At 38.8% G+C, this 22572-nt stretch overlaps 1 protein-coding gene across 3 annotated transcripts in view; it reads left to right on the top strand.

The window, feature by feature from the left end:
• IPPK (inositol-pentakisphosphate 2-kinase) overlaps positions 1 to 22572 on the top strand; it is a 31358-nt gene that overhangs the window by 2860 nt on the left and 5926 nt on the right. For 2 of the 3 annotated variants that reach the window (XM_053377630.1, XM_053377632.1), the window contains exons 2-11: positions 5675 to 5722; positions 7075 to 7170; positions 8588 to 8654; positions 12168 to 12280; positions 13248 to 13337; positions 14167 to 14225; positions 14708 to 14780; positions 17071 to 17350; positions 18844 to 18994; positions 20703 to 20805. In XM_053377630.1, the coding sequence (XP_053233605.1) occupies positions 5675 to 5722; positions 7075 to 7170; positions 8588 to 8654; positions 12168 to 12280; positions 13248 to 13337; positions 14167 to 14225; positions 14708 to 14780; positions 17071 to 17350; positions 18844 to 18994; positions 20703 to 20805 (1080 nt within the window). Of the gene's footprint in view, positions 1 to 5674; positions 5723 to 7074; positions 7171 to 8587; positions 8655 to 9979; positions 10086 to 12167; positions 12281 to 13247; positions 13338 to 14166; positions 14226 to 14707; positions 14781 to 17070; positions 17351 to 18843; positions 18995 to 20702; positions 20806 to 22572 lie in introns of those variants that run through there. The other variant, XM_053377631.1, reaches the window with a different exon arrangement.

Raw genomic sequence — 22572 nt, forward strand, 5'->3', positions numbered from 1 at the left:
CATTATGCCGAGAGGGTATTGTTGTCTGGGCAGCCCAGGATTTCCATATACACTGTCCAGGCTTGTGCCCCAAGGTCACGCTGGTGCTGCTACAGCAGCGTTTTGACTTCACCCCCAGAGGTGTACCCCATTGTCTCTTGAAACAGACAGATGCCAACAACTGAATATATTTACCTGCCTGTTAAAGAATTAGAAATGTGACTTGTGCAAGTAATTAATCCCAGAAACATGGGTCCAGTGCAAATGTAACTCTGCCCAGTTGCCTAATTCCTCCCTCTTTATCTTTCAAAGCTAATTGTGGTTAGCTTTACAACTAAAGTGGCATTTTCAATTTTAATTATTGTCAACAAATCAGTTAATTTTTTTGAAATCATGGTTGCAAACTGTGGTTTGGGTTTACTGTGGTTAGCATTAGCTTTATTGTAAATGTAATGCTCATCATAGTTTGTTCAAAAAACAAAGGGGAAATACCTTCATGAGAGGAGATAAATTAATGTGTCTGCATCAGGGATGGGAAACCTTTGTTCCATGGGCCAAATTTGGCTTGCCAAGCCTGCCCACTTGGTCCATGAGGCAGTTTTGGCCAAGCCATGTTTGCCCTATGCCTGGCATGTTTGATATCAGATGTGGGGCTTGGACAAAAGGGGCTGATGCCTGCAAAGCCCTTTGTGCAGTGCCTCTGAGTAACTATTTCAGTTATTCTTTTGCTCCTCCATTGGCAGAGGTAGAAAAAAGGAAACAGGTGTGTGAAGAATTGTATATTTGCACGGTATTCCGTGAAATATTCTGTCCCTTGCTGATCCTGTTCTTCTCTTTGTAACAGAGCTTGAACATGCACACGGAAAAGGTCTGAGCAGGTTCTGCTGCTTTTTCCTTTTGTGCGCAAAGTTTATTGATCTGCCCAGTGCTGTTCTCACCCAAGTCTCGGCGAATATAATATGCTGAGCTAGTTTTGGTGCACTCCTTGATGTTCAGCATAGTTGCATCTCTCTGTTCCCAGCATTTGGATAAGCTGAAGAAACTAGTTACTAGGATATGAGGCTCGTATCTTTTTCTGTGGTGCCAAGATACTTGCATGTGATACCTAAATACAGTTGGATTTTCAGTTAACCAAAGTAATAGCAACAGGGCTGAAAATATACTAGTTTGTGGTAGCTTAGCATAACCAAATGCATGTTCACGCATAATGGTGCATATGTGTGTCCTTGTCAATTTCAGCATCAGTTGAACAAGCAGTGTGTACTAAAATCTGACAACAGGACATTTGGAGTAGTAAGGCATTCAGTGATTATTGTGTTTAGAAATAACGCTAAGCCATGAAGTTCAGTTTGTGCAACTCTGCTGTGCAGACAACTTTTCAGTGTCGAAGCTAGAACTTGGGGCTTGTTATCAGCTTCCTGAACATGTTTTATTTAGGAGAAATAAAGTGTGAATGCTGTATTTACAGCCTATCACAGAAAGTACTTAGGCACTTCCCTTAAGCAACTGGTTACATAAATATTGTGGGAAATGTGGGATGCTTGCTGGAACATGCATAAGACTGCATGTAAGGACTTATAGCACAGCTACTTCCACAACATGGTTAATATAATCACAATAAACAGTTGGTATTTATTTTTGACTAGTGAAGTCATGATAAAACTGAAGTAGCTCCGTTCCCTTGTGTTGACCAACAAATATTTTCCCTTGACCAACAAATATTTCCTCCCGCACCTTAATTGCCTGACAGAATAATGGGACTTGCAAAAGCATTTTTGTATTCCATTTTGGAAAATGATGTTTTTGAAATGGGGCTGGGGTTTCATATTAGAGGAGCTGCACAGTTTTCTTAATCCAGTTATATTCACATGTTTCCAATACATTGTTAGACACAGAATTCAATTGTTAAATCTGTCTTTTTCAAAAGCAGGTCACACTAAATCTCAGAAAGAAATCTTCCTTTCACTGTTGAAAATAAATGTTCACTTAATTTATAGTATTGTGACTATATGGTAGCCACAGCTTTCTGACAAACTCCTATTTACTTCACTAATTTGAAAAATCCTTTTTTAGTAAGATGAACCTACGGAAAATGTGAGGCACGTGCTAGTAAGCTTACAATAATAGAAATATTCAGGCAAGCATTTTACTTCCATGTAAGCAAATATGCAAGGGAGAGTTTCGGTGTTCTGCCAAGCCCTGCCCCCCTCTGTACATCACTTTCACCCTGTTTACAGCCTTGCTGGTGGAGGGCTGTAATCATGTTGAAAGTTCTACAGATTTTTGACTTGATCATTGTCATTGTAACCACATATAATGTAGAAGCAACTGATACTAATCTTATTAAAATCTTGAGTCTGTTGTTAACCCTATAAATTATTTTTAAGAACCAAATTCCCCTGTAGTGCTACATAGTACTAGTCAGAGTCCAATACCATTCATTAAATGTTCATTTTTGCCTTTGTTATTTTGGAAACAATATAATAAACTAAGTTTCCCCAGAGACCATATGTAATGAATTAAGCAACTTTACTTCTTGTTGAGAGACAATTTGATGCTGTTTGGTAAATGGGCACCAGAGCTTGAATATATAAACTACTTTAATTGCTTTTACCCAATGTCTAGGCTTGCTGATTAAATGTTCACAGAACAGGTGGTCTTGAGCATTGCCAGAATTAGTGTTCCCAAGTTAAGGACAAATTCTTCTTGTAGCTTAAAGCTAGGTTAACACTCCCTTTTATTTTAAGGAGTGCTGCAGTAGAAATGAGTGTGAGAGATGTATGCTGTGAAGTCTGCTTTGAGATTTCCAAGGGAGCAACACCATGTGCCTCACTGTAATAGTTCTCCTACACACAAATAGAACATTTTGAAGAGAGGGCTTCATTACATACGCAGCCACTGCTTGAAGATGTTGAGAAACACAAATTGAAGTAGTAGTCTTATTGGACAAGCATATTATCCATTTGTTTGCATCTCTACGATGTGGTGGAAAAACCCATTTCAAACTTGGTCATCAGAAGTATCAACATCATGTACCCTCTCCCACACCACCAGAATTAGTTCTATAAATCTTGAAAAACCAAGCTCAACTGATCATGTTTTGTATTGCATTCTTGGCACAATATTAGCCTGAACAAAAGCAAGGGAACAATACACACAGCCCTGCTGGTTTGAATAAAATCTGGATTATCAGCAGTATGGTAAACATTTTAACTGTAGCTGACCACAGATGTGGCTTTTGAAAATCCTCCTATTTGGCTGTAAGAAACAGAAAAATTTACTGGAATCTAGTTCTGTTATTGAAAAGTTCATTTGCTGTGTATTTTGTTCTTGTACTTTTCAGAGTAAATAAGAAAGCAAGTTAGAAAAATAATTTAAACATAAAAATTCTTGAAAAACATGGAATATCAGCAGAATGTTACTTAGTTGTTCAACTTTTAGTCTTAGGTTTGTTTTTTTTAATAAAAAAAACTTGATTTGATTTCAAGCCTGGCAAATTCAGTGCCATGTTACTGTAAACGAAGTGAGGAAATCTTTGCTTCCTGTAGCTTTCAAGGAAGTATTGCACATACGCCAGCAAAGGACATAAGGTAAATGAGTTTGAAATAACAAAATTCACTTCTAGTGCCTATTTGTGAAATATTTCTTTAAGAGCATTTAGTTGGTTTCCGTAACAGCTGACAAACTGTAAGTTTATGAATAGTTGTGTTTACTGTGTCTCCTTAAGGAGAAAAGCTGTAAAATAGATGTGCATGCAACCTCTGTTGCTATAAAGCATAGAGGGATACATTATTTCTAAAATACCACTTATGGACTAAAATAAATGTATTTTGTATTAAAGTAATGATCATTATCTACATATTGAAAATAATGCCTAAAAGGTCTGAGATTTGGAGAATAATACAGGTTGCACAAATGTGTATTTTTAAAATAATGACTAGGTCTGCAGAACATGTTAAACTTCTGTATTGCCTTTTTTCAAATTTTGATGTGTATACAAATTCATAAGATAACATATCAACAGACAATAGAAGGATAAAAGCAGAATAAAAAACACAAAATCACTGTATATGCTCGAGTATAAGCCGACCCGAATATAAGCCGAGGCACCTAATTTTAGGACAAAAAACTGGGAAAACTTATTGACTTGAGTATAAGCTGGTTCACCACACCACAAACCTGGTGGTGATGGCAGCGGAGTAGGAAGAATAAGCGGCCCGAAAAGGCTGCTTTTGGGCTGCTCATTCCACCGCTGCCGACAGCGGAAAAGGCGGCGGAGGAGGAAGGAGCAGCCCGAAAGGGCTCCTTTTGGGCTGCTCGTTCCCCCTCTGCTGCCGCCGACAGCAGCAAAGGCGGCGGAGGAGGAAGGAGCAGCCGCTTGTCCCTCCGCCACCTCCTCTGCCACTTGCAAGAGCAGGCATAGGAGCCTGGTTGGGAGAGGCGCAGCACAGCACCTCTACCAGCCGCGGCTCCTGTGCCTGCCCTCATCCCTCTGCAGCTGCCCCCCTCACTCGAGTATAAGCCGAGGCAGGCTTTTTCAGCATAAAAAATATGCTGAAAAAGTTGGCTTATATTCGAGTATATACAGTAGTATTAACTTAAATAATAGCTGTCTGAAACACAGGCAGTTATAAAACTTTCTCTTACAACTGTTTAGATATTTCTTTTTTTGGTCTTCAGGCTAAATACATGTACCCCATGTACAAGTTTTCATATTTTTATTGATTCTAGGATAGTTGTTTCTGTTTCCTTGCACTGAAGACAGGGGAGATGTTGAACTTAATCAAGGCAGGCACATTCTGATTTTTGAGACAGTCTTTAACATCTGCTCATATTTGCTGTGTAGCAATATTTGCAGAAAATAACTTCTAGGGCCTACCTGATCTCAAACCTATCATTGGGAAGATCTATCCTGGTGGCTAGGGGAAAAGGAATGGCAAACTACAGAGATTCCAGGGAAAGTGCATTCAAAAGGAAGAGAATACAGCAGGTCTTTAGGAGCAGGAGCCCTGTGATTCCTGTTGCCTGGTATCCAAACAACTCATTTACCACTGACTTCACTCAATGGTTAAAATATCTGAGAAACAGGAGCAGCCAAATTGGCTTATTTCACAGAAATTGCTATGAATACCTGCACATTTTGGTTTATAAATTTGTTTCTTGGAGTGCTAGACACTTTTTTAAAAAATCAAATGAAAGTTTATAGTTTAGGGCCTCTGGCTTGAGCACGAGTGAAGGCCTTTGTGGGTACCAGGTTGACAGTTCCCAATCTAAATGGACTGCTGATCTGATCCAGTAAAATCAGTTGATATGTTTTGTTTGATAACAAAATAAAGAATGCACAGAATACTGAGCAAATTTATGCTTGCTTCCCCTAAAAGCAGGGCAACTGCTAAGTACTTAAAGGATTCAGGAACAGGCTTACAACACAGATTTGCAAATGAAAATAGTGGATGGCTGGGATCTTATGGGCACTGCACTTTGCATTGAGCCTAGCTGCCATGTAAACAAAGTAAAAAAATAAAAAGGTAGAAAAGGGCAGGAATCCTGAGGCCTGCCACATACAACAGTGCCCCTGCTTAATAGATAAAGTGGTTTACTTGTGCAAATTATTTTACTGCAATGGGTTTTTACAGCTTGTTTTCCAAATTACAAATCTTATTTTAATTCACTCATTTTTTAAATTGAATTTCAGCGTTGTGTGGTACTACGTTTTTTGAAGTTTCCTCCAAATCGAGACAAGGTGAGACCATTATCATTTGTTATTCCCTTTTATCCTTCTTGTTTCCCACCAAAGAAATTTCAGCTAGTTTTATTTAAAAAGGAGAATTAATTTTCATTCCCACTTTCTGTGAGTTCAAGGAGACCTCAGTATTTTTTTTTTTAAAAACCAACAGCAGCTTGATTAAAACATTATCTGAGATCTGAGGATTTGCAATCCTTTGATTAGCTGGGCTTTTAACCAATTAGTAGATTGAGATATTGCCAGATCTTGATAAACGTGCTTTTGATGATCTTCAGTGAAAAGCACTGTAGAATAGTAACTATTCATATGAATTATTTCATTGTAATAAGCAAAAATGGCTCCAGTAGAAGAAACAAAGTCAATGCATATTAGTATTGCAGAAGACTTGAGATTTTAGAACACAGTTTGATAATCGGTTAGATCCCCCTGTGGAGAAGTGTCTTTGCTAACCGGATTTTGAAAATCAAGTTTTGCATATGGGAGCAGTAGTAGAAAAACTTGCTGCTTATAATGGCTTGATTCTCATGTCACATTAACCCATAGTTTAAAAATATGGTTTGATATGAACATGCAGCATGCTGTTTTATGTTGTAAACCTCCCTATGATCTTTGGATGAGGGGTGGTATATAAATTTAATAAATAATGCTTGAGTACACTGGTAAAAAGCCGTCATTGTGCCTTTCTCCCACTTCTGCTATTGCCACTCCACAGGGACACAAGCCAGTATATGGCTTGTCGTGACGAAGGCCTGGCCCGGCTGCAGCTTGCCTCTCTGCAGCTGCAGGAGCTCAGCCACATGGCATTGATGAGTGGGCCTGTAGTGAGGACACCTGGTTGCTCCCCTTCAGAATTTTGTGCCTGGAGCAATTGCCCCTATGGCCTTGCCACGCCACTGCGTACAGCTAGAAGATTTAAGCAACGTGTTATTTCTATTTAAATTCATTTCTGACTAATATGACATGTGAACCAGACCATTTTGTTTGGTAGCTTATGGTGGGTGTTGTGGACTTTGCAGATTTAAAGTACAGTAGTAGCTCAGGTTACATATGCTTCAGGTTACAGACTCCGCTAACTCAGAAATAGTACCTCGGGTTAAGAACTTTGCTTCAGGATGAGAACAGAAATTGTGCTCCGGCGCCGTGGTGGCAGCGGGAAGCCCCATTAGCTAAAGTGGTGCTTCAGGTTAAGAACAGTTTCAGGTTAAGAACAGACCTCCGGAACGAATTAAGTTCTTAACCCGAGGTACCGCTGTAATCTTTTTCAGATGTTGTTTCTAAGTGGATTTAACTGTTATCTAGTAATGCTGCATAATCTGTGTTTCAACAGCAATTTATAATTTGTTTTTCAGACACCAGAAGAAATCTTTCAACATCTTCAGAACATTGTATACTTTGGCAAACACATAATGAAGCAGTTTTTTGGGGAGAAGTATGTTCACCATGGGGTAACTATTATTTCTTGTTTCATTTAGTGTTTTTCCTACTGTTGTGTTTTTGTTAACATCTGTAGCCAAGCTGGTTGGTTTGGTTTTTGTATGAAGGAACATTGCATTAAATCTCCATATTTAACCTGCTTTTAGATTGCTCATATAGAACATAGAGCAGTGGACAAAATGTCTATTATGTATCTAGGATTAGTTGTGCTCACCTTTACAGCATAGACTGAGCTGTAGAGTAGCAACAGGAGTGTGTGGGGTTTCCTGCGAGTCTATTGAATGTTCAATCTTAATTCTGCTACTGAAATTTTAAAATACCCCAATTCTGATAGGTTATCCTTCAGCTGAGTGAGGAATGCAGTAAACATTTACTCCTTTTTTTAAAAAAAAGGTCTTAAAATGTTTATGTGAAAAGAATCTCTGAAGAAAAACGTAACTTGTATACTATTTCCGTATGAAAATGTAAACTGTTGCATATGAAAGAATCCCAAAGCTCTATATTTGAAGGAAAAGAGGACACCCCCCCCGATTAGCATGATGCTACCTTTATATCAGACTACTGTTTCTTCCAAGGAGAACTCTTCTCTGATGTGTATGTTCTTAATGTCTTTAATTTTTTTGTATTGTCTGATTTCCTGGGCTCCTTTTATGAAAAAGGGCAGGAAGGATGAATGGATAGTTACAAAGCTGACCTATCAGAAAAACTGCCCTACTCTTACAGGGCCATTTTCTGTGCTTCAGTATCAATTGATCAATAAATTTTAAACTGTTCTGGTTGATTGCTGCTTAGATATAAAAGAGAGAATACACAACACCTACTTAAATATTCAGCAGTAACCTGAATATTCCTAAGAAGTGCATATTGCTTAAGATCGGAGTCTCCTTTGAGTTCAGTGGAAAGCCTAATCAGCCTTGTCTCTTCAAGGAAAGGTGATGGAGCGCTGGGGACTTTCCACTTAATTTATTCTCCTGAATTCCAGCTGGAGTGTTTAATGCTAATGATTAATGACTTAAGGGCTGTTTGCTCCTGAATGATAAACTTAAAATGTGAAGACATTTTTTCAGTCACTGCTGTGGTTACAGAAGTGCTTAGGAGAGGGAAAAGATGTAATCATGCTTAGCACATAGTGATAAATGGGATGAACTGTTAATGTAAATATGAGTACTTCTTACTAGGAATGTGACATAACTTGAACACCGGTTTTTCCCATTTGTCACAATTATGGTTTTATAAGAAGAGTTGGGCAAGATTGCCAGACAAAACTATTTCCCCCACTATAGGAATGTCATGTAAATTTTTGTCTATTTTTCTTCCACCTTTCCACCTAAAGGATCCTCAAAGTGATTCTGTTTCAAGTCAGTGCTCTTTCACTTTGTTGCAACTGTGCAATTCGTTGTGTAAAATAATGTTTTCTTTTTTCTTTAGGAGGTTGTGCAGCTGTCTTTGGACTTTCTGAAACAGCTTTGTTTAAAGATCCAGTCAGAGAGACCAGGTAAGGAATTAAAATAATGGCATGACTACTTGCACAAAATATGGAATGTGCCTTATCTGAAATCTGCTTTTAAAAAAATAAAGAATTGCAAAATGTGTCACACACGTCAATCAGTATTGGAAATGCTTTCTTGGTTGCCTTAGAGAATTGAATTGCCTCCCAAGTGAGCAGGCAAGAGAGCCATGTGTGCACCCTCTGCAATTTTGGGGTTGGTGTGTGAGAGTTTTTACTTTTCCCATTTCCTGAAAGGCAAAAGGGGGCTGTTATGTGTCCTTATTTCTGGAGGCAGAGTATAGGGGTTGCTTTTCTGAACACCCTCCCTCCTTGGAGACAGAGAAACATCTTTGTGCACTGCTCCGGAATGGAGCACCGGAATTCTGAAGACTACTGCTGACTGTGAGTCTTTTTCCTGGAAGGGAAGGGTGAGGAGAAAATGTCACATGCTGCCTCCAAAAGTGAGACATATTCTGGCTAGCTCGATTTCTCCAGTTATTTTTTTGCAAGTATGTGAGCTCTTTGTTTTCATTTGAGTCTTTCTTATGCACCTGGGGCATAAATGAAATTTGGATGGATTCTGCCCACCTGATTCTCATATTGTCTACTAGTTTCATCTTGTCCAAGGATTTTTGTTAGGGGGCAAAACAGTTGTCCCCCCCCCCGAATAACCCTACAAAAATGATTTTTTCCCCTTTGTCTGTGAAATTAATAAAGGTAGGTGCTGCCCTCAGTTACCTCTGTCTACTTATGCATCTAAGTTAAGCATAACCTGAATAATTCCCTGTATGCATTGCCTCTCCATCCATACTTCCCATTGAATGTTTGTGGAGTTGAGTTTCTGTTTGGTAGCAGGTGTGATCATCTGTTTAACTTGCTGTTAAACTGGGCACTAGTACTTTACTAAAGGAGTGTTTCAGTTATGGTGTATGTTTGCATTTGAATCAAATTGTTTGGCAGTGAAGCTTGTGGTGGTTAATAGTTTAAGGTGGTGTTTCTGAAAAGTTAGCCAGGCCCATGCAAACATGTTATATCACCAAGATGATAAAGAATATAATCCCTCTTTCAAAATAAACTTGCCCTAAAATAAACTTGTCCTCATTAGGGATAAAAAATAGTACAATGGCCTGTTGTTTTGGTAAAGCTGGTGCATTTGTATTTGGATGCAAAGTGATACAAAACCCGAGGCCTTGCTAAGAGGGAGAAAATTTGCTTAATATTTGAATGGTGGGTCACTTAGTCCTGGTGAAATTCCAGTTCCTGTGATTAATGGAGCCTAATTTATTTGTGCATATAATCCTGGTGGATGAATTATTCACTTCTGTTCTTAGATCTAACAATATTGTGCAGTGTTGCTGGCTCAGATAAATTCTGTTCTAGGTGTCACACCTGTTAAGTTAGCCATTTTCTGCAGCATGGTGCAGATTCTTCTGTCAGGTCAGGTCAGGTAAATTTACAGGCTTGCATTTCTCAAGCAGCTACTTCACAACCAGTGCATAAAATAACAGTGGTTTTTCTGTAAAGGTTTCAAAGATGTGCTGGTATTCATGCATATAGTTTCAGCAAACCAGATTCTCTAACTTTGGGAAGCATTTGCAAAAGGAAAGTTAAAACTATGCATGTCGAATGTTATAAAACACTCTGGCTAGAAAATAGCTTATGCTCTATTTATAACTGCACTTGACTGAACTTTTCTCTGGCATTTATGTTGCTTTGGAGAAGGGACACAAAACAAAGTTATTGGCCTCTTGTAGTAAACTTCATGGAGGCTTTTGACAGAATAATGTTGCCTGTAATTTTATTCTACCCTTCCTTCCTCCAAAGAACTCAGAGCAGCACTTGTAGCCTCAACAAGTAGGTTAAAGCTGTTTGTGCCTCAAAGTCAGCAGGGACTTAATGTGGGTTTCCCATGTTGAAGCCCAGAAGCTTAGCCATGGTACCACATTGATTCTTTGGTCAGTTTAAAAGATTTGCTGAACTGCCTCTGGCCTTACTGTCCTGTAGTTAATGTACAGTGGTACCTCGGGTTAAGTACTTAATTCGCTCCAGAGGTCTGTTCTTAACCTGAAGCACCACTTTAGCTAATGGGGCCTCCTGCTGCCGCGCCACTGGAGCACGATTTCTGTTCTCATCCTGAAGCAAAGTTCTTAACCCGAGGTACTATTTCTGGGTTAGCGGAGTGTGTAACCTGAAGCGTATGTAACCTGAAGCATATGTAACCCGAGGTACCACTGTAGTTCTTTCTAAGTAGTAGTTGCTTTTGCAGCGTCTTGTACAAAGATGTTAATAGATTATGCTTTTAGTCTAAAGATTGTATATAATTCTGGACTTCAAAGAGATCTTTCTGTGTTTATGGAAAATTTTACAAAATAGTTTCCAGTTGTGCGAATAACTTAATGGCAGTCCTGTTTTATTAGTGCATAGCTGGTAAAAATCAGAACCTCTTAGATGTTGTATGATGCAAACATTTGTAGTAAGTGTAATCACACTAGCTAAGTGCTTTGAAAATGCAGGGTTTGCTAGACCACTTAAGCAATGGAACCATGCCTCAAGATTGTTGGTCCTGCTTCACACATATGACTTCCTCTCTGGAATAAATCCACAAAATACAGTTTGTCCTTGCATTTGAAGTGTCCTGCTAGCTTACTGTGGCTGTCAAGTTGTCTGTGCACAACAGCATTGGTGCCACATCATGCTTGATGTAGCAGTTCTTTTTGCCGGAATGACTGTGGCACCTTGTGTCTCCCACTACATGTTTATGGGGTCTGCCTTTCTTGCACTTACTTCAGGAGACATGAGTAAAGAGTGATACTTAATTTTGCTTCTGAAGAAGATGGGATTGGGAGAGAATGGCCTTTTCTAAAAGTATTTTTGATGCCTGCTAGAGGGGTGGACTGTTATGAATTAAAGAGGCAGGTTGTTTGGGTGAAATGCAAAGTGTTCTTGCTCTTATATAGGTGAAAACATGCTTGGAGATCCCTTTTACTCAAGTTTTTGAATGTTTGGCTTGACTGTGCTGGTTCACAAAAGCCACATCAAAGGTGTTTTCTGCTTAAACTCTGAAACATTTGGTGTAGTTCTTCTATTGGTCGGTTTTATTACACTTATAGGGACACTTCCTTTGAAGTCCAGAGTAGCTTAGTCCAGAGTAGCTTACACTTGGGCTGTAAGGTAGCTTCACAGCCAAGTACTGACTAGACTTAAGGCACGCTTATGTTAAGCAGTGGAACAACATTGTGTGATTTCAGTATATTCACGAAGGTAAATGAAGCAGGAGTATCTCCTGCATGCAGGCGAAGCAGTGTAATGTGGGTTCCTGTCTGTTTTCTTTTTACTTATCGCATTTCATGATGGATACAGATGCGGGAGAGACTATTTCTGGAAAAATCTTCTACAGTGTAATGTAAGACAACATTTCCTCTTAAAGGTGGTAAACTGATGGCTGTGAGTTTATTTGTATTGCCCATAACACTTCAGCACTGAACATGGATGCAAACAGTTATTTCTTTTTATCCACAGAGTCTCGCTGTGATAAAGACATGGATGCTCTTAGTGGTTATGCTATGTGCCTTCCTAACCTTACTAGGCTACATGTTGTTGAACATCGACCAATACTTTGTGTAGAGATTAAGGTGAGTCTGTCAGGATTTTAAAAGCAAAAAAATAGACCCTCAACTTTGAACAGCCCCATTCGCCTGGCAGCTGGTCTGTCAAGAAAAATGTGTCTCAATTTAAATTCTTGGAGCCAAGGCCTGTTCTTGTATACTCACTTTGTGTTTAGTAATAACTAGTTGCTGAGAGTATGAGCCCCTGTTTCTTTGGTCTTGCCACCCCTTCAACTCCCTGTGGAGCTATTTTGCTGGAAATTATGGGCCCCAAAGTACTGTGAATGTGAGCAGTCTGAATTGTGTGTCACCATTAGAGGTACAGCGAAGAGGTGATTTGATATAATAGGTGAAACATTTCATGCCAGCCAGTTGTTTAACTTTGTATAAACATTTGAACCTGTAAAATTAGAAGATTAGAGCAATAATAATAATAATAAATAATGCAGACTATTTTCCCTCATGCTGAGAGTTGCTCTTGTCAAAAAGGATATAGGGACAGACAACAGGACTACAGAGAATGATTTTATATTTCTATTTGATAATGAAAAAGACATGTATAAATGACCTCTTCTCATATGTTAATTTTTTGGCATTTATGCAAATTTAAATTATTTACAAACCTGAAAACTGAACAGTTAACACATAACTCTTTCTAAAAACTACGAGTTATGCGTTGGATTGGTTAAATGTTAGTTTAATTGAGATGTTTTACAAGTATTGAGGGAGATACTGCTTTGGGATGTATCAGAAATCATTAAGGTAGCCCTTCTCTATATTAATCACAGAGCATGAAGAGAGATAATCCTGATGCTCACATGTATCTGGGGTGGTGTGAATATATACACGTCTACCAAAACTTATTTATGGAGAAAGGCTAGATCCAGAGAGAAAGACACTTCAAATGTCATTTTAGACCCCCTCGCCCAAATAGTGCCTTCTAAATACAAAGTGTGCTAATAATTTTAATATATTTAAATATTTATTCTTGCAGCCCAAATGTGGCTTCCTCCCTTTCTCCAGTCATGTTTCACAGGAGATAAAGCACAAAGTATGTCGTTACTGCATGCATCAACATCTAAAGGTAATGTCTTATCTACAAGATATTCCCCCCCCCCCTTTGGTTAGTAAAATGATAGAACTAACATTCCATCTTGGGTACAGTCCACCAAACAAGAACTATTGAAATTGTGCCTATTGCTTGCTTTACTGAAACATATTTTAAGGAGATTAGTACTTGCATATAATTTTGTTTTGTCTAAGGAATGAATAAAGTACCATTCTTAGTTGAGCATTTTTGGGTGTGATTTGTAATTGAGAACTGGGATACCTCAGAGCATGAGACTCTTAATCTCAGGGTTGTGGGTTCAAGCCCCATGTTGGGTGAAAGATTCCTGCATTGCACTGGGTTGGACTAGATTACCCTTGTGCCATCTTCCAACTCTACACTTCTATGATTCTGTGAATGCCTTTATGATAAAAAATATATGAAAAAACTCATTTAACCCACTGTGTCTTCATCAAAAAGCATTAGTGTAACTTCTTATGTTCCTTGACATATTGTTTTCATTGAGAAACATATAGATTTATGTGGAGGAGAATTTCCACATCATCATGGAACTTTCTGCACTTGCAAAAATGCTCTACATTACAGTGAAACTAGAGACGAAATGCTTTTGTTAGAGAGAACAAAAGACAAGTAACTGCTAGCTGATCAAATCTTAACATTTAACAGGTGATGTTATATGACAAATAACATGTGGACACCACTGAAGTTTAAATTACATGAGCTACTTGTATATTTGAGATCCTAAAGGTTCTACGGGTGTAATGCTTGTTGCAGATGTTTTCTAGAAAATGTGAATACATAGTTGGGATCTCCCCTTGTACTCATAAGTAATGTGTTTTAACAGGTAGCAAAAGGAAAGTGGAAACGGCAAAGTAAATATTGTCCTCTGGATCTCTTCTCAGGGTGAGAGCTGTTACCTTTTTATGAATGCTTTGTGTTAGGTTTGTATCACTACCATTAATAGTACTTATTTACTGTTACTTAATTTATTTATTTTTAAATTTCTGTATTGCTTTGTATTTTTGATAATAATCTTTTCAATTTTGTGTAGGGTCAGGTGCTATAGGTGCTGAATGAAAGGCAAGGACAATATTCCTAGCTTGAGAATCTTCTCTGTTAGAGAAAAAAGGGTGGGTTCTGGTGGAGATATCAAAGGGGCAAGTAATGTGGCAATGGCAGTTATGGGCAAGTGTAAATGTGGCTTCAGAAAGACCTTGCTGAAGAAGGAGGTCTTGAAGATTATGCCCAAGCATTAGAGGCAGGTTTCTTGAGAATAAAGGTTAGGAAGGAAATATTGAGTACAGATTAGAGGCAGCAAGAATGTTTTAGTGTTTGCCTGGTCACATTTCTTCATTTTAAATAGTCCAATGTGGTTTTCCTTTTAGAAATAAACAGCGAATGCACTTTGCCTTGAGAAGTCTGCTACAGGAAGCACAGAATAACTTAAAAATATTTAAGGTAAGGTGCACTGGAAATTGCAATAAGTTTTTGTTCTTCACCATATCTGTTGCCCCTTGTTAGTATGCTTTACTGGGTGACCAGCTGCTAGTCCCACAAACTTAAATACAACAAGGTCAGTCTTTACTGGATAAAAATTGGATACATACTGATGCATATAGAAACAAAGTTATTTATTTCAGTTCCTAAAATATTTATGTGAAGTTGAAAGTAAAAAAAATCTGTAGAGATAGGCAAGGTAATGGAGGAAGTGCAAATATGGTTATGTAAAGTTGAATTGAAGTGTGAAACTACTGCCTGTTGCTATCATAGAGGCTTATTTTTGATCTTAGTACTAAGTACCACAGTACCAATATTTGCAATGTCAGCTACAAAGATCATATGATGAGAAAGTTCTGTTATCATATGATTTCCGGTGACTGACAGGTTGGTGTGTTTTATTCAAAATGATCTTATTAGCCAAATTCAAAGGCCTGGTGGGACTAATTAGACCTGAAGGCTGAAGGTTCCCCTGCTATACTAAGCCATATTTTAGCATTTGGCTTGCACACTTTTGAGATGTTCTACGAGGAGGTGTTTGGAAGTGTTTACTTCTTGTTTAGATTGACTGCAACTTGCCATGTCTAAACATGGTCCAACTGGCTTAATCTTTCCTATAGTTAGTTAAAATGAGCCTGCTTCAAACCATATTTTATAAAGCTGCTTTATTTCAGTTAACCATAGTCAAGATTAACCACAGTTTAGGATTCAGGTAACTTGTAAACTGTGGTTAATATAAAATGAAAGAACTTGCTGATTTCATGACTGAATAGCTGTGTAGTGTGATTCCAAGGGTTGCTCACTCAGCCTTATTATTGCAGTGCCAGCTATAGATAAGCATTGCATCTCAGCACAACCACTGACTGTCCTCCCAAGTCTCCTTGGTTTATGTGATGGTTCTTTTGGGTAAACACCCATTGTGCAAGCGTATGTCCTCATTAGGTGTATCCCACCTGCTTTCTCATTTTTTAGCCCTGTATTAGCCAAATTCAACAGGATCTTTCCTTCCTAGTGGCATTCAGATAAGGTGTGTGGTGAACATAAGGAATTGTTCTATAAAGGAAGTCTTTATCTAGCACTTAATCTCATTATAAACCAAAATAGCAAACTTGGCTAGTTGTGCACCAGTACATGGCTGTACATACTCTGTGTTTTAAAAGTGCAGAGTCTGCTCCATGAAAAGCTTAATTCTAGAAACTACAAAAGTTCATAAGCAAATGTTTGTGTTTTGCATTACTTGTTCCACTTAAAAATCAAAACTGAAATAGTGAGAATTCGGATTCTGCACCTGCATAGCACAGTTGTAGATTAATGGCATACATGAGCCCTGTCTCCCTCTGCTGGCTGTCTTTAGTTTTTGATGGTACTGTTAGTAATTTGATCTGTTCAGTGGTGCGCCTGTATGTTAGCACAATGATCAAATAATGTTTTGAACAAACCTTGCCTTTATTAATTTGTTAATATGCTTTGTACCGATTTATCAGATAATTCTGAAGAAAGCAAAACGAGAGGAAAAAGACTTGCTTGCTAAATATACATGGCTAAACTAATTCACTGAAGTCAGTGGGTGTCTTTCTATCTAATTTGTTTTTAAGTTGTGTTCAGTGTCAATAACTTTTTTTGTTTAAGTATCTTTTTTCCTGTCAGAGGCTAAGCTTCTTCCTCATGACTTATAATTAGTAGTATCCCACTTAGCAATTGAATAAGCTCCTTGTTTTAACTTAGGTTTGTATTTTGGCCTTCTTCCAGAGAGCTGAGGCTGGAACTATGCTTGGCAGTAGCTCTAGGTCTGAGAAACCAGGTTGCTGCTTAGCTCTTGAAAAAGTGGCAGTGGAGACTGAAATTTGGAAGAGGAAAGCAGCAGCATGGCTTCTTAATCTCTAGCTAAGGTTTGCAGATGTGTTTGCCCCTTCCTTTGCCTGCTGCTTTCCCTTGCCAAATCACACCTTTCTCCTGCCACACTTCAATCTGGCTACCCAGATTGTTCCCAGACTTGATTTGCTGCTGTACATTTAGTTCACAACCTGACAATATCTCTGTGAGGTAGGAGAAGTGTCCCCTTATACAAGGTTATTTAGTGTGCTTCACAGCTGAGCAGGATTCAGTCCTTAGCTTCCCACTTTGAAACCCAGTTTTCCAAGCCACAAAAGCACAGGACATACAAGCATGCAGTGTCTGTTACTCCATACATTTTGCTAATATGAAAAAATAAAATTTTAGATGTATGACTTCTTTTTCCTTCCTGTTACAGAATGGTGAACTAATTTATGGTTGTAAAGATAATGAGGACGCTCTCTCTGATTTGAATGAACTTGCTTGCCACCTGAAGCCTTTTTTCTTTCCTTCAAATGGCCTGGTCAATGGAACTCATTGTACACGGACAGTTCTGAAAGAATTAATCCATGTAATAACAATGGCTCTACTGAGTAGCACAGATGCCTGCAAAGCAGGTGATATGAAGACAGTTCCCTCCTCACAAGGAAGGAGTTTCTGTGAAGCTAGTGCTTTCAGTAAAGAAATAGCAAGAAATGGTAAGCAATTTCTGAGTTTCATCTGCCCATCTAGAATTCAAATGATAAAATACTGTACAGCAAGATATGCATTGCTGTCAGTGTGGTTGCCACTGGGTTGAACTGTAAGTAATCTCTGTCTAATCTGGGTTTTCTGGCTTCCCAATAATGTACTTAGCTTTTAAATCAGAAAATCTGCTATGCTTCCAACCTTAATACTTGTCAGTAAAGCATACAAGTATGAGTCTAGATGTGCATATGCTTCCCCACTGTGTCTGCATAATATACATAAAAGTATGTGAATAAATCAATTACTTTAGTAATCATTTTTCAGAATGCATTGATAAAACGATTGTCTGCACTGTAATTTTCAAGTTGTCTATTTGCTGCAAAGCCCCGTGTGTTTCACATGTATATTGCAGAGTTTTCAAGAGATTTTTCAGTGTAGAAAACACAAAGCTAATTCTGGGCATCCCACTTCTTCAGACTTGTAGAACTTGCATATTTTGTTTCTCTAGGCCTATGCTGTTGCTTTTAGAGCTGTAGTTAATAGAATATTTCAGCAGCTTCTGCACTTCCCCTCCTTGCCACGGACTGCTTGAAAATTGATGAGGGCGGGATTCAACTAATGAGTCCTGACAGCAGAAGCCCGTGCAAGAACTTCTGCTTGTGCACTGGGGCTTCCTCCCACTGTGCCTCCCTAAATTATCTCATGAGGGTGTAGGAAAACCTCCAGAACAGCATGTGGTGGGAGATAAGGAGTACTTGCCCTAATGAAACAATCAACATAGTGCAACATTGAAATGTTGAGAAATAAAAGTGGCAATAAAAACACAATTAAAAATCTATGAATACTGAATTCACTGTACATGCTGTTCACAATTGCTGCTCCTGCTGTTCTTCATGGCCACACTTGTAGACCACCTGAATGAAGCTTGCAGACCACTGATGGTCTGTGGACCATAGTTTGGGAACCCCCGGAATATGGCATTAAAAATCTACACTGTGTAAAATGTGCCTTTTATACAAAACTTAGATTTGCAAAGATGTGCATGATTAAAAATCAGTTAAATCAGTTTGGTGAAATTTTTCTTCTTAATAACTTGAGGGTGGGGAACTGGGTATTTTCAAAATGCGCTAAGATAATATTTCTTCTTAGGATTGACTCTCAAATATTGTACAACTTGAGGCCTTGACTTTTAAAAATGTATGCCATTTGCAATAGCATTAGCATATCACCATAAATCTTCCCTCAATATTGGGAGCAGTAAAGGACTTCTATTTCTCTGTTGTTTTGGAAATGTCCTTTCTAACTAGAGCTGAACATTGAATTACAGTGCCTCATTGTTTCCTTTTTTGAACTGGGGGTACAAATCTGGCTTTTGTTTTGAAATATGTAAATTGGGCATGGTTAATCTCCCCTGCTCCATAACTTTGCTTTTGTTAGTTGTGAGCAGAGAGGTTTGTATATATATTTTTGTCAAACCAGTTTTGAAAACATACTTTCCTTTCAGGCAAAAATAAAATGGAGACCTCTGGCTTGCCCAAAGAATGTCTCCTCTACAAAACACTCCAGGCTCAGATGCTGGATATGCTGGATATTGAGGGTGTATATCCTTTGTACAACAGAGTGGAGCAATACTTGGAAGAGTTTCCCAAAGAGAGGTAAGATTTCATGGCACCAGTTTTTAACTTGTCAAGTGGAATGGAGTAGAGCTTAGTGAAGCTCACTGAGCAATGTGGAAGATTGTTCTCAAAGGCTCATTAAGGTTTCTTTAAAACTTGGAGGGCCTGTTCAGCTATTCTAGGATTATCTTCACCATGATACTGGGGATTAGGGCTTGCGGGAAGATGCTGCATTTATTTGACCCTTCAGATCTACCAGTTTAAGAAAACAATGATGTCATTCTATGTACAGCTCTGAGTCGTAATATACAGCTTAGCTTAGCGTCTTGAGTAAAGAAGGTGGTCTGTAATATTACAACCTCTGCATAAATCCAGAAGTTATACTGCAGAAATTACCCACAGTTCACTGACCCAAATGCCACACTACCAATATTGTTGGCAACTGCCCTTCTTTCATACCACATTGGATAAAGGACTCCTGTCACAAAATAGTTTTTTTGACAGTTCTTGTTCTTATTTACAGCTTTTCTTTAACACAGTAATAGTTATTCACTTTCTGTGTTGGGAAAAGAAAGACAGTAATGGGCTGGTTCTCATAAAATGCACACTACTCCTCTGTTGAGAAGAGGATCTACCAACAATATTGCAGTGTGGCATTTGAGTTAGTGAAATGTGGATTATTTCTGCAGTTCTGGAATATAACATTTGGACTGATGCAGAGGTTGTAATATTCTTTTCTGCCAATATTACTTTTGGTTTCAAAGAATATAACATATAATATAGTGTTATATGTGAACCAGGAGTCCTGGTTTAAAACAAACAATGGTATCTGATAAACAAGCCAACTTCAAACTATGGATGGCGTTTTCAACTAACCATTGCTTATTTTAAACCAGAATTCCTGGTTCACACAACACTAAGCTTAGTTTTTTCGAACCTGAAATTAAACTCAGTGGAAGTGGACATTGTTCTGGTTCACCCACACAGCACTACATGCAGGGGTGGGGGAACCTGTCTGCTTCCAGACAACTCCCATTATCCCCTGACCATTGGCCACGTTGGCTTGGGATTGGGAGTTGGAAGTTGAACATCATCTGGAGGGCCATAGGTTCCTCACCTCGGGACTAAACTAAGGTTTAATGTTAAGTGCAAGTCAGTGGATTCTGCTCACATTAGGAATGAAAGAGAGAGACTTCTGCATTGTTAGGGACTTGCTTCTTTCTAAGTCAGTGTAGACCCAAAAAACAAGAGTGTTGCAAAGTATTTATATACTGAATTTCTTATTTCAAAAAGTACACACAAAGCATGAACTTTAGAGAAATGGACTGACTAGTTGGTCTGGACTATGAAGAGCAACTTGCAGCAGTACAAAAACACTTTAAAATGGACATGACAGACTAGACAGAACCCTGAACAAAAGCACTTTGCTCTGCAACATTTTTATTTCAGGTTCTATTTCAAAAACAAAAGACTAGAATGTTACTTTGGAGATGCCTTGTTTTTGCAATATTAGTTCCATGGCTCATCTCTTGTGATTTTAGACAAAGGTCACTAGAGGGTGCAACAGCCTCACTTGTTAAAAACACATTTTTTTTGAGCAGCTAGATGTACGGTAATAAAACAGCAGCGGAAACAAATTTGGTGCAATTGTTTAATGATACACAAATATAGTATAATCTGCAATAAAGTTATGTAATTCTAGTTCTTGACCTGTTCTCTAATTGGTTTCCCCCCCCTGTTTTTTAAGGAATGTGTTACAGATAGATGGGCCTTATAATGAATCATTCTATGAGAAGCTACTAGATATCTCAACTGAAGATGATGGAACAGTAGCATATGCACTGACAAAGGCAAGGATCCGAAGTTCCTTCTTATTAATTATTAGTAGATGCCCTTTTCAAATAATTATTATACTTGCATATGTTCTGAACAGTTGCTGAAGAAAGAGAGGCTGGGGCCTAGCATAGCAGAAGATCTACATCTAAGTCCTAATGCCAGCTTCTCTGTTGGGAGGCAAGGGAAGATGGGGTCCCTGCTGCAGGTGGCCTCCCTGCCTTCCAGGCCACCTGGTACCAACTACCCTGTGAAGAAGATACAAGGAGGAGACAGACATCAGATGCCTGCTCCAGATGCACTCATTTTGTTTGGCTTTTTACATATCAATTTGCATTTCATAAAAGTTGTAAGCTGTTCTGAGGACTCCAGTTGAAAAGGAGGGTATACATCTAGTAAATAAATACAATTCTGAACATAAGGGCAATGTAGGAAAGTTGTGATATGCCAGATCAGGCTGTTTGTCCATCTATTCCATTACTGTCTCATCTGACCGGTGGTTTATCTCCAGAGTATCAGGCAGGAGTCTTCAGTTATCTGCTACCTTATTCCTTTTATTGAAGATGCCAGGAAATGAACCTGCATCTTTCAGTATGCATAGCATGTGGTCTACCACCAAGTTATGATCTTTCTAGACTGAACATAGATTCAGCCTGGTAGTGAGAAGGAACATCTCTTTGGAAGCCTCTTTATGAGGCCTCCCTCTCCAGGACTTAGGATGATCCGAGGCAGCAGATACTTGTGAAATATAGTTCTCCAAGGCACCTGTGCCTTCTGAAGGCCTTCTGATGGGTAAGGTGTAGTGGTAGCGTTCCAGTTACCAGACAATGATTCACTTGCTCAGATAACAGTCCAAACTGGAGGAAAACGTCTGAGACAAATCATGCTTAGTTTATAATACAGATGAGGTAAGTACAATTTTTGGTGACACCACTAATTACTATGCAGATTTTGCTAATGGTACCGTATATTAAGACCAGCTTTGCATGGAAGGCATTGCCTTACTTTGAACCAATTTTAAGTAAAGATAAGAAGTTCCCCCCCAAGGAATTCTTAATGCACTCCCAATTCAGTTTGTATTAGCAATACAAGTCCTTTGCCTCTGTACACCTGGTCAAAGGGAACAGGAAATGGTTTCTTTCTTTTAGTAAGTAAAATGCTGGTGTTAATAGCCACCACTCAATCATTTCACTCTGCATTAGAAGTGGAACAGGGCTTCATCTGACCTTGCCGCGTATTGGGGCTGATGCGTTTGATGCAACCTGAGTGCTTTCTCCCACATTGCCCCTGGAACCAATGAAGCCATCCACCTATGCTTGAATTCTTTATGTGCTTACGTGACTCAGAAGTGATGGATCACAGCATCATTTGTGTGCTATATAAATAGAGACTAACATTCTAATTGGACACTCTTGTGGCGGGAAATGGAAGGCAATTTTGAGCAATCCCCCACACTACCCCTGCCATCTCTACACTACCTCTCACATTATTCCAGGGAATACTCTGACTCTCCAGAGCTTGTTTTCATTCAGCATAGGATGCTGCAGGTAGGAGGAATTGGTGTCAAAAATTGCCCCTTCCCCTTGTGTCAGTGGGAGCCTCCAGTTAGCAAAGTTCGGCCAAAGATAAGTCTGGAGCCGGCACATGTTAAAGCTCTAATAAGGCTCCAGGTGTAAGTACTGCTTTAATTTTTTTGTTTTATGACTTGGTTTTATTAGCAACTTTGAGGAAAAGTGGTGTATTAATGTTGAGAATAAAATTGTCTGCTAAATGTGTTGGCTGAT

Source organism: Podarcis raffonei, chromosome 2 (genome assembly GCF_027172205.1).
Source record: "Podarcis raffonei isolate rPodRaf1 chromosome 2, rPodRaf1.pri, whole genome shotgun sequence".
In the NCBI taxonomy this organism is placed as follows: Eukaryota; Metazoa; Chordata; class Lepidosauria; order Squamata; family Lacertidae; genus Podarcis; species Podarcis raffonei.